Genomic DNA, 12042 nt, shown 5'->3' on the forward strand with positions numbered 1-12042 from the left:
GAGCAGTACATGTAGATGTAGTATTCGTACTGCCTGTGTTCGCTGTTGCTAGCTCTCTCGACGAGATGACAACGAGGTATCCATGCATGCAGCTAGCTCAGTAGATAAGGGAGGTAGCTACTACGTTGCAGCACTATAGCCCTAGCTATAGCTTGGCAGCTACTAACCATGAAGGAGAAGGACACGAGCAAGCAGCTGCTGCCGACGCGGGCGTCGTCGTCGTCTCGCTTTGGCGGGAAAGTGGGCAGCAATATCGCGGTCGTGCTTCTCCTCGTCTCCTTGGGCTTCGTCCTCGGCCTCACCTCCTCCAACGCCATGTTCCTCAAATCCTTCTACCCCTCCTCTCTCATGCCATCATCCATGGCGCCATTGCGGCTAGTGCTATCGTCTACTTCTACTTCTCCGTCGCCGCCCTCGCCACCGCCGCCGCCGCCACCGCCACCGCCGCAGCAACCTGCACCGATGCACAGCATGGGAGATGAGGAGCTGTTCTGGAGAGCGTCCATGGCGCCGAAAAGCCGGCGGCGGCTGCCGGACGGCGTGGTGCCGAAGAAGGTGGCGTTCATGTTCCTCGTGAGAGGGGAGCTGCCGCTGAGGCCCCTGTGGGAGAAGTTCTTCGAGGGGCAGCGAACCGATCACTACTCCATCTACGTTCACGCCCACCCGTCGTACAGCTTCACCGGCTCGCCGGAGTCCGTGTTCCACGGCCGGTACGTCCCGAGCAAGGCGGCCAAGTGGGGGGACGCGTCGCTGGTGGAGGCGGAGCGGCGGCTGGTGGCGAACGCGCTGCTGGACGCCGGCAACTCGCGGTTCGTGCTGCTGTCGGAGGCGTGCATCCCGGTGTACGACTTCGCCACCGTGCACGCCTACCTCACCGGCGCCAACACCAGCTTCGTCGACAGCTTCGAGAACGGCGGCAGCCGGTCGCGGTACAGGGAGTTCTTCGCCGGCCGCAACATCACCCTCGCCCGGTGGCGCAAGGGCGCGCAGTGGTTCGAGATGGACCGCGCGCTGGCGCTGGAGGTCGCCGCCGACGACGAGCTCTGCTTCCCGGCGTTCCGCGACTTCTGCGTCGGGCGCCGCGAGTGCCTCATCGACGAGCACTACCTCGCGACCCTGGTCACCATGCTGGGCTGGGGCCGCCGCAACGCCAACCGGACGCTGACCTACGCCGACTGGTCGCGGCCGGTGAACCGGCACCCGCACACGTACACGGCGGAGGAAGTGACGGAGAAGGTCATCGGCGGCATCAGGGCGGACAAGCGGTGCTCGTACAACGGCGCCAGCAGCGGCGGGATCTGCAACCTGTTCGCGCGCAAGTTCCCGCCGGAGACGCTGCAGCCGCTGCTCCGGTTGGCGCCCAAGGTCATGGGCTTCGGCTAATAAGGTGACAGATCGACATGCATGCTCGCTTCATTCCTTGCGTTAATTGGAAGAGATATGGCAAAGCATGCTGCAATGCGGCTAAGCTGGCTGCATGTAGTTGAGGCCCAGAGAAAAATAATTTTCGTTTAATTATATTTCGTTCGAAAACATGTTGATCAGGTATATATAATTAATCTGTTTCTGGCTGATTTGTGTTGTTACCTGAGAAATACACAGATTGGCTTTGACAGAACGAATGAACGATATTTTGTTTTGACAAAAATGATAACTTGTCATCTTTGCATGTCTTATTTATGTGTGTATCAGTTGACTTCGTTGCAAATTCTTGGTCAGCGTAAGGTTAAACAACATGCATGTATATTGATCTTCGAGCCACACTATAAAATCATGGTGATCACTAATATATACTAGTTGTGATGAAGATTTCGCTAAGAATATATTGAGAGGTATAGTTGTGAAAAATTGGTTTTGAGAACGCAGTGTTTGTGCAGCGGCTGTCGGCACTATAAAAACTAATTTTCATAGGCACCATATATTTTACTTTACATGTGCATCAATTAAAATCCGTTTGTAATAATAGCAATAAGCTCATGTGGTCCAAACCTGCATGAAATCAAATTCCCTAGACGGTTGGTCACCCGCCTGTGAAAATATGCCTTTGATCATAGGCAATGGGGCCGGCCGACGACAGGGCCTGCCGGCTACGGAGATCCATTTTATCCGCCACCAAAAATAATGTTCGTAGTAGTATGATCAGACTACTATGGAGAAACCTGGTCAAACCAAGCTTCGTAGGTCCAACTATAAGTGTGAGGGATGTAGTCAGCTTGGAGGATCGACTAGACATGCTATATGAAGTCAGACCAAGATGAGATGCGCCAGTCATACTAGATCTAGAGAGGAATTGGTTTCGGTTAAATCTTTGAGCATCAAAGTTGTATCGATGTTTTCATGCCTTAATATGTTGAATGTTGTTTTTGGGTTAACATGTTAGAAGTATAATATGTTAGTTAGAGATAAGAGTCAAAAACAAATTATAGAGATAAGATATATCCTAAAGATAAGATAGAGTTTTAGAGATAGAATCCTAAAGATAAATCTACTCTTACGTACTCCAAGTCTCTATCCCCTATGTACTCCTATATATACCTTATGAGAGGGTCGATCTAATATATGAGAAAACAACAAAATACAACAATTAGATTTTTCTACATGGTATCAGAGCTATAGACTAGCGTCTATCGATCCTCGGTACGATCCATCCATCCTTCAGCTGCCCCCGGGGAGATGAGTTGAATCTATAAGCTCTATCTGGGGCAACGCATTAGCTAGCTAGCCTCCTATTCATTAGATATATTTCCTAATAATTAGTATTAGATCAATTTATTTTTAGCCACGTCGAACCCTACGATCTCCAGGAGCCAACACGATTTCGTCAGAAGCCGTCGCTCACTAGAATCATTAAGCAGAAGGCGAGGCCATGGCGAATAGCACCACCGTCCAAGTCGCCGTGAAGCCCGAGCGACGGGAACACCAGACGGCATCGAGTCATCTACTACTGCATCCATCTACTCAATTGAGAGGAGAAGCACATGGTGCACAGGAGAATAAGATTCTCACGTCCAACAAGCATCAAATCAAGCGTCAAGACACCAAGCAATCCGCATCGATCATCATCGCCAAGTTCCTACGAACGGCCACGACGTAAGCCGCAGCTGCTTCCTCCTCTACACCAGCCATATGTTTGTCTTCACCGACAATACATCACCAATGGTCTTCATCAACACGCTGCCGCCGTATCGTCCACAAGCATGGACACATGCGTGTCCTCTGACAGATTAATCTGCAAGACGCTTCATCGACGACAACATCGATTACGTCCTGTACGACGGCAACGACCGCGTCACCGATGACGGCATCGATCACGTCATTTACAATGATAACGACTGCATCAACACGGCATCACTATTGTGATTACTGCTACACGACCCAGAAGGATCAACCAAAAGTGGTAGCCTCATTGCCAACGACGTCCTTTGACATATGCAAGACGTCCCTAATGTCATCCTTTGACATATACAAGGTGCAAGATGCTAAAATTGCAGTTTTTGTCATCACACCATGGCGTAAATATTTTTTTTTGCCTTCGGCTATTTGTGGCTACACCATCTACCATGACTACCACGACCGCAGCTACTACATGATCGGCTACATCGACGAACGTCTACAACAACTCCAGTTAAAGCGTCCGTGTCATCGCTATCGTCCATGACACTCCCGCTATGACTACGGGAGGGAATAGGGGAGAGTCAAGCGATGACACAGAAGGGGACGTAGGCACCAAGTGGAGGACCGTCTATCAGAGATGCAATTGATGATGGTGACTTGAAAAAGATGAAGAAATAGAAGATTTCAAATCCAGTCGCAATCGTTCGCTTCGCTCCCGTTACGACTGAGGGGGATGTTAGAAGTATAATATGTTAATTAGATATAAGAGTCAAAAACAATTTATAATAGAATCCTAGAGATAGAATCCTAGAGATAAATCTACTCTTGTATTGTACTCCAAGTTTCTATCCCCTATATACTCCTATATATACCCTATGAGAGGGTCGATCTAATAGACGAGAAAACAACATAATACAACTACATAACATAAGTATGAAAATACTTTGGACCAAACGTCCGACGGGAGACAATTCATCGGATGCTACACCCACCGAGCCCACTTCACTCCCAACGACCATCCATCCCTATCCCCACCTCTCTCACTTCCCTCATCTCTCATCTCTCTATCCAAGCAGTCCGCTGTGATAAACATGATAAATCGTGCGTCGCCGCCACTCCTGCTACACACTCCTGAGCCGTTGTCAACCTGCCGTCGCCGTGGAGCAGCTGCTGACCTTGCCGATATCGAGGCATCTCCTGAGCTCGTCCAATCTCCTAGCAAGCAAGCTAATCAGATCAAACAGTAGCAAATGGAGAGGGAGCAGTAGCCCGATCGAGCTAATGTCGTCGAGCGTGTGCCTCTCTGCCGCCACTGATGTTGACGAAATTGGTCTCCTACAGCTTCCAATGAAAATGAAGTTAAAATCTCATGCTCCTGTCACCAACAAAACTAGCAGCCAAGGTCACATGTTGCTTTTCATGCTATGGAGCACATGCTGCTCGGTCCTCCTCCATATTAATGGCGTATTGATCTTGTTGTAAAAGCTTCCGAGGTCAGGGTTCTGGGATTCAATAGCGTAAAAATTTCGGGACCTACCAAAATGGATGAATCTCGGAAATTTCAGATGAAATTTGACCGAATTTGGTGCAAAATTCAAACAATCATTAAAAAAATGGGTAAAATGATCAGAGAACCATGACAAGCATCAACACACCACCAAAATACCATTTAATACGCATTAATGCATAGATCTAACAACCAAGTTCATAACAACATACATAGACTTAGCATGCAAATTCATAACTGTGTAGTCCATTAGTCTAATTCATCACCATGTCTAAGGTCTAAAATAATTACAGTCTATCCATACATACACCCAAAAGAATACTAAACATATATCCATAATAAATATTAGTCATGTAACTGTCGTCAATTGCTACTGCCACTAGCTCCATATGTGTAGATGAATTCAATCACCATCATACATGCATTCATAAAATACTTTGTCGGTGACATGGAACCGGGAGTAGCATGACTAGAGGCTTGAGGCAGACACAATCGCCCACGTGGCCTGGCACCCTCGGGGGGCGTCGGGCCCGAGGGTGATGCGTTCGCCCTCCTCTTAGTCCCCCCGAGAGGGTCGGGCCGCACCCCCCTCGGCCCCGAGGGCCGAGGCGCCCCGACCCCTCGTGGGTTTTTGCTCCGCGTGTATGGGTTAGGTGAGCACAGTGGGGCTCACCTAACCACATTTATTGCGGTTTGGCTGAGCGTGTCACGCCGCATGTAACGCAGTGCAGTGCACTCGTTTATCCGGTCTGTGACCAGTCACAGACCGGTCAGATCGCGGGTTAGGTGGCGACAGGCGATCTGACACACGCCTCGCCCCATCCCGTCAGGACGAGGGCTTCTAGGCACTCGTCCCCAGCTGGAGCTAGCGTGTTACCTCCCAGAGATGGCACGTTAGTCCTGGTCAGATATATGCCAGGCTTCATCCTAACCATTACAGGCAAGATATTGTATGAAGAAGGGCGAACATGCAGATGGATAAACTGACGCGTGGTGGACAAGAATGACCGATTTGTGACCGGTCTGACACTGGTCATGTCGTCAGCAGACAGCCATGTTCCCACGTCGCGCCTGCTTCCGGCGGAAGTGGAGGTAGGTATGGGCCGTCCCATCAGAAGGTCATTCGGACGGCAACCATACAAGTCTCCATCTGTTTATGAAAAGGTGGGGTAAGTCCCCACAAAAAAGAGAGAAATGGTGCATGTGGTATCCCCTTAAGATATAAAAGGAGGACCTTGCCCACTGAGATGGAGGACTGGACTTTTCCAGATTAGAAACCCAGGACAAGGGAGAGGCTGGCTGATACTTTGTAGCTCCTTCATACACAGATCTCCCAAAACACAGGAGTAGGGTATTACGCTTCTCAGCGGCCCGAACCTGTATACATCGCCCGTGTCTTGTGTGTTTCCTGTCTCGCGAGCCTTCCACATACAGAGAGCTTAGAATCTCTCCCGGAGTCCCCGGCCGAACCGGCAAAGGGGGGCCTGCGCGGTCTCCCGGTGAGGAGCCCCACGCTCCGTCATCTGGCGCGCCAGGTAGGGGGCTCTGCGAGGGATTTTCTGAGCTCTCGCACTCTTTCGTGTGCGCCAAGCTTTTCCTGTTCAGCCCAATGGCCGAGCCAGCAAAGGCGCACGACCTCTCCCCGAGTATGAGCGGTGACGATGGGGAGCCAAACCCACGCCGTCGAGCTCGTACTCCACCGCCCCCTCCACGCCAAAGTCCTAGGCGGGAGAAGGCGCTCGAGAGGGCCGAAGGATCCGCGACTTCGACATCCACAGGAGGTGGAGAAGGGCGGCGAGATGGGGAGCATCGCCTCCTCGTCTACGGCGACGGCAGCACGCCCCAGGGCGCGCTCCAAGCTGCGGGCGCGCTCCTACGTCACCCGCCCGTCGCCCATGACCCGGAGTCTCCAGCCCAACGTTGGCTGGACGATGTGGCCAAATTGGTCATGACTGCACGGCAGCGCCTAGATGCTGATGGGCGGTCCTCCGCCACCAAGGCCTCTGGTGCTGCTACCACCGGCTCCGCGTCGTCAAGACGGAGGGCGCGGCGAGCGGCAGCCGCTGTTCGCCATTCGGCCGCCACTCCTTCGTCAACGCCTCCGACCCAGGAAGATCTGTGTGGGGAACCGGATGCTCGCATCAGTATCGAGCGCCGGCGTAATGGCCGACGTGCTCCCCACGCAACGGAGGGCGCCTCCTCGTCCGGAGTGTCACCTCACCACGGACGCGGGGATCAGCCCTCCGTACCCCCGGTTGGTGGTGTCGGCTGTAGAGCCTTTGTGGCGAGCCTTCGGAATGTCCGTTGGCCCCCAAGGTTCCGGCCCACCATCGCCGAAAAATATGACGGGAGCGTCAACCCCGCCGAGTTTCTCCAGGTCTACACGACCGGGATCGAGGCCGCCGGGGGTGACGACTGGGTCATGGCGAATTTCTTTCCCATGGCCCTGAAAGGACAAGCGCAGGGTTGGCTAATGAACTTGCCACCCGCGTCTGTCCACTCTTGGGAGGATTTGTGCCAACAGTTCACCATGAACTTCCAAGGCACATATCCGCGCCCAGGTGAGGAAGCGGACTTGCACGCAGTACAGCGAAGGGATGATGAGTCACTTCGCTCGTACATTTAGCGGTTCTGTCAAGTCCACAACACCATACCATGCATCCCTGCGCACGCGGTGATTTACGCGTTCAGGGGGGGTGTGCGGCACAACCGCATGCTTGAAAAGATCGCCTCCAAGGAGCCCCAGACTACCGCGGAGCTTTTTCAGCTCGCGGACCGAGTGGCTCGTAAGGAGGAGGCATGGACCTGGAACCCCTCCGGTTCCGGTGTGGCAGCTTCGGCCGCCCCCGGATCCGCTGCTCAGACAGGGCGGCGTGACAGGAGGAGGAAGAAGAGGTCAGCCCATACCGACGACGAGGGTCATCTCCTCGCCGTCGAGGGCGCTTCGCGGGCCACCCGAAAGGGGAGGCCTGCGAGCGACAAAAAGAAGGAAGCCGACGCTCCCTGACCTCGGCTACTTGGAAGAGCGAAGGTGGCGCGCGGCCCTTCGAGCCGCGCGCAACCAGCAGAGCCTGCGGCGCTACCATCAGCGCCACGTCCGGGCCCGATCACTCTGCGTCGACGACCTCGTCCTACGCCGTGTCCAAACGCGTGCTGGACTGAGCAAACTCTCACCAATGTGGGAGGGTCCGTATCGAGTGATCGGCGTCCCCCGGCCGGGCTCCGTTCGGCTGGCCACGGGCGATGGCACAGAGCTGCCTAACCCATGGAACATCGAACACCTTCGTCGCTTCTACCCCTAGTGGGGGTCGGGTGTCAGGTCTTGGGCTTGGGCCAACCCCGCACCCCCCCGGGCGTGCAGGGTTGGCCGGGGGCTTATCTTTTTTCTCTTCCGTATTTCAATAAAAGCATTTTCGATTTCCTAAAGGCTGTATCTGTGCTGTTGTTTCCTTTTGAAGGATCTTGACTTGAAATAGGTCACTCGTGTTCAATCCTGCCCTCGGGGGCTCGGGTCGGCTAAAATCGCCAAACGGGGCCCAGAACCGAGCCGTGCCCCGGGGCGTGGTGAACTCCGGGGGGGAATCGGCAAAAACCCACAATCGGGTCACCCATAACCCTCGGTCACCACGCTCCCGGCCTGGCCAGTCTCGACATGTGGATCTCCCTAGGCACTAGCCTTGACCCGCGCCGTTTGAGGCTGGGACCTGGGCACGAGCCCTTGTTCAAGCCAAGACACAGAAGGACCGTGGCACAGACCATCCTCGTCTCATACACAGAACAAATGAAATTGACACAAAAATTTCCTCTTTATTTGATTGCAGATTAAATCAGCCTATAACAAGAAGGAGGCCCGAAGGCCTCGGAAGAAGAAGGAAAAGAAGAAACTATTTAAAGATTGGCGGGTGCCTGGGGGCTCACTCCGATGCACCCGGGTCGCCAGCCTCGTCGCCACTGTCGGTTTTCCCTTGCTGATGCGCGCGATTTGCGACCGCCGGGATTCTGCCCGAAGAGAGAGAGAGCAGGGAGGAGAGGCCCCCGAGCCGAACGGCGGCCCAAGGCCCCCGACGGCCGGAGCTGGCTCTCCGCCTGCTTGTCCGACGGTGCCAGGCGCCCCCGACCCCCAGGATGGCCCCGAGGCCACTGCGGGAAGGCCGCGCCTGTCGCCCTCTGACCCCGAGGTCGTCGGCACAGAAGCCGAGTGCGCCCCGCGTGGCCTCTCGGATGGAGAGCGCCCTGGAGATGTGGCCCCTGACGAAGAAGATCGGCCCCGCCGAAAGGTGCAGCGGCCCGTCTACTTCGTTAGCGAGGCCCTCCGGGACGCCAAGACCCGATACCCTCATGCCCAGAAGATGCTTTATGCTATCCTGATGGCTTCGAGGAAGTTGCGCCATTATTTCCAGGCGCATCGGGTCACGGTGGTTACGTCTTATCCCCTCGGCCGAATCTTGTATAACCGAGAGGGTACTGGACGGGTGGTGAAATGGGCAATCGAACTCTCTGAATTCGATTTGCGCTTTGAACCAAGCCACGCGATCAAGAGCCAGGCCCTCGCCGACTTTGTGGTGGAGTGGACCCCAGCTCCCGAGCTCGTCTCCGTCCCCGAGGCCAGCTCGAGCCCATCGCTGCTGCCTCACACCGCCCTCTGGGTGATGTAGTTCGACGGCACCTGTAGGAACCGGCCCCACCTGTCACCAGGCCTTAGAAGTGGCGTCACGCCCGACCGCTTCCCTCGGGGAGGGCGATCGCCCTGGCATAACGCCGGGGGCTACTGTCGGTGACATGGAACCGGGAGTATCATGACTAGAGGCTTGAGGCAGACACAATCGCCCACGTGGCCTGGCACCCTCGGGGGGCGTCGGGCCCGAGGGTGATGCGTTCGCCCTCCTCTTAGTCCCCCCGAGGGGGTCGGGCCGCACCCCCCTCGGCCCCGAGGGCCGAGGCGCCCCGACCCCTCGTGGGTTTTTGCTCCGCGTGTATGGGTTAGGTGAGCACAGTGGGGCTCACCTAACCACATTTATTGCGGTTTGGCTGAGCGTGTCACGCCGCATGTAACGCAGTGCAGTGCACTCGTTTATCCGGTCTGTGACCAGTCACAGACCGGTCAGATCGCGGGTTAGGTGGCGATAGGCGATCTGACACACGCCTCGCCCCATCCCGTCAGGACGAGGGCTTCTAGGCGCTCGTCCCCAGCTGGAGCTAGCGTGTTACCTCCCAGAGATGGCACGTTAGTACTGGTCAGATATATGCCAGGCTTCATCCTAACCATTACAGGCAAGATATTGTATGAAGAAGGGCGAACATGCAGATGGATAAACTGACGCGTGGTGGACAAGAATGACCGATTTGTGACCGGTCTGACACTGGTCATGTCGTCAGCAGACAGCCATGTTCCCACGTCGCGCCTGCTTCCGGCGGAAGTGGAGGTAGGTATGGGCCGTCCCATTAGAAGGTCATTCGGACGGCAACCATACAAGTCTCCATCTGTTTATGAAAAGGTGGGGTAAGTCCCCACAAAAAAGAGAGAAATGGTGCATGTGGTATCCCCTTAAGATATAAAAGGAGGACCTTGCCCACTGAGATGGAGGACTGGACTTTTCCAGATTAGAAACCCAGGACAAGGGAGAGGCTGGCTGATACTTTGTAGCTCCTTCATACACAGATCTCCCAAAACACAGGAGTAGGGTATTACGCTTCTCAGCGGCCTGAACCTGTATACATCGCCCGTGTCTTGTGTGTTTCCTGTCTCGCGAGCCTTCCACATACAGAGAGCTTAGAATCTCTCCCGGAGTCCCCGGCCGAACCGGTAAAGGGGGGCCTGCGCGGTCTCCCGGTGAGGAGCCCCACGCTCCGTCATACTTCATAATTGTTGGACTGTCCTAACCGTTGCCTTGACAACCAACATCACCGCTGCCGCACAAAATCACCATGAGGAGAATGTGGATTGGGGACTCAAGTAGAAGATGGTGGAGGGGAACAGGGAGAAATGGAGCTGGGAGAAAGAGGAGGACGCCGGAGCTGCTGCTCCACTCCTCCGGCTTGGAGTGATGGAGTCTCTTCACCAGCCGCCACTAGGGGGAGAGGACAGGGAGGATAAAGAGTGGGTTAGGGTTTTTTTGTGTGAGATTTGCTCTTTTATACTAGGGAAGATACTTGAGGGCTGTTTTGGACCATGGGCTGGGCTGAAAATTCAAATTGGGCCGAATTTTTTTGGCCGGTTTAGTGTTGTCTCGGGCTGGACCGAAATGGGCGAATTTCACCGAATTTCGGCCCACTCGGTCCGTATCCCAGAACCCTGTCCGAGGTAGCTCAGTTTTGTCCTGTGGTGGAAGCCCGGATTCGGCCACAGGAGCAAATTAAAGGAAGAAGATAGATCTAACTATTGGAGTAGAGGAAAAGAATGGACGGTAGGCTTGTTGCAATTCATTGTATTATATTGGTGCACTTTGTTGTTTTCGTGTGTTCCGTCTTTTTCTAATTGGATGTTGCACGAATGTACATTGTATTTTCTTGGATGTTGCACACAATGTGTTTTCGGTGTTAGAATCAGTATCTTTAAATGTTGCATATAATTGGAAAAATTTTAACCACATGATGAAACATTTTTCATTGGACAATGAAACATATGAAACAATTTTGCTGAAACATTTCTTAGTTAATGGTGAAACATGTGAAACATTTTTCTAGATATGGTGAAACACTGCCCGGAGTTTCGACTGGGATCGGACGTCTGATGCCTAGTCGTCCCCACATAAGTAGTCATTTCTTTTGTGGTTAGGAGGTTGATTTCCATGTGTATTTTCTCTAAAGCAAATATGTTGTCAGTGGCTACAAGCCTACAACTAGGATACGGATTGGAAGAATTGGTGGGTTCATAGTTAGGAGGTCGTGCAGGAGATGAAGCAAAGATCAAGAGGTACATGTGGAAGATCAGGAGGTTTTCAAGTTGCAAATTCAAAGTCCCTTCAAGGTGCACATTGAAAGGCGAATTTGGAAGGTTTATGAGTTTGAGAAGTGAATGAAAAGATTGGATTCAGTATCATATATAATCAAGCCATTATCTAAAAAATCATATATAATCAAGCATTTCAGCATCAACGGTTTCTTCCTTGTGTTTTGTAAGGTTTGTTCGGTTTTAGTGTTAAGTCTTGTATATTTTTCCTTTTGTTGCATTTTTGCTTGACTTTATCCATCGAAAACGTCACTACTGAAAGAAACCATTTTTGGTTGATTGCCAAAAACAACAATAGTCCCGGTTGCTTAAAAAATCGGGACTAAAAAGCATTTTTAGTCCCGGTTTAAAAGTGCAATGATCTTTAGTCCCGATTAGTGTTACCAACCAGGACTAAAGATTATCTTTTGTTCCGGTTTATTCATTGGCACGACATGGCAGGTCTCCTAATATTTTTAATCCCGGTTGGTAT

At 53.0% G+C, this 12042-nt stretch overlaps 1 protein-coding gene across 1 annotated transcript; it reads left to right on the plus strand.

Annotated features, from left to right (window-relative positions):
- LOC4348166 (glycosyltransferase BC10-like) lies at positions 1 to 1676 on the plus strand. The gene has a single exon (XM_015758374.3). The coding sequence runs from the start codon at positions 169 to 171 to the stop codon at positions 1381 to 1383; it is 1215 nt and encodes a 404-aa protein (XP_015613860.1). The 5' UTR covers positions 1 to 168; the 3' UTR covers positions 1384 to 1676.
- The last annotated feature ends 10366 nt before the right edge of the window (positions 1677 to 12042 follow it).

This window comes from Oryza sativa, chromosome 10 (assembly GCF_034140825.1).
Source record: "Oryza sativa Japonica Group chromosome 10, ASM3414082v1".
NCBI lineage: Eukaryota > Viridiplantae > Streptophyta > Magnoliopsida > Poales > Poaceae > Oryza > Oryza sativa.

What these genes read in the sequence shown, in the direction of transcription:
- LOC4348166 (XM_015758374.3), top strand. Translation starts at nt 169, where the DNA reads ATGAAGGAGAAGGACACGAGCAAGCAGCTGCTGCCGACGCGGGCGTCG.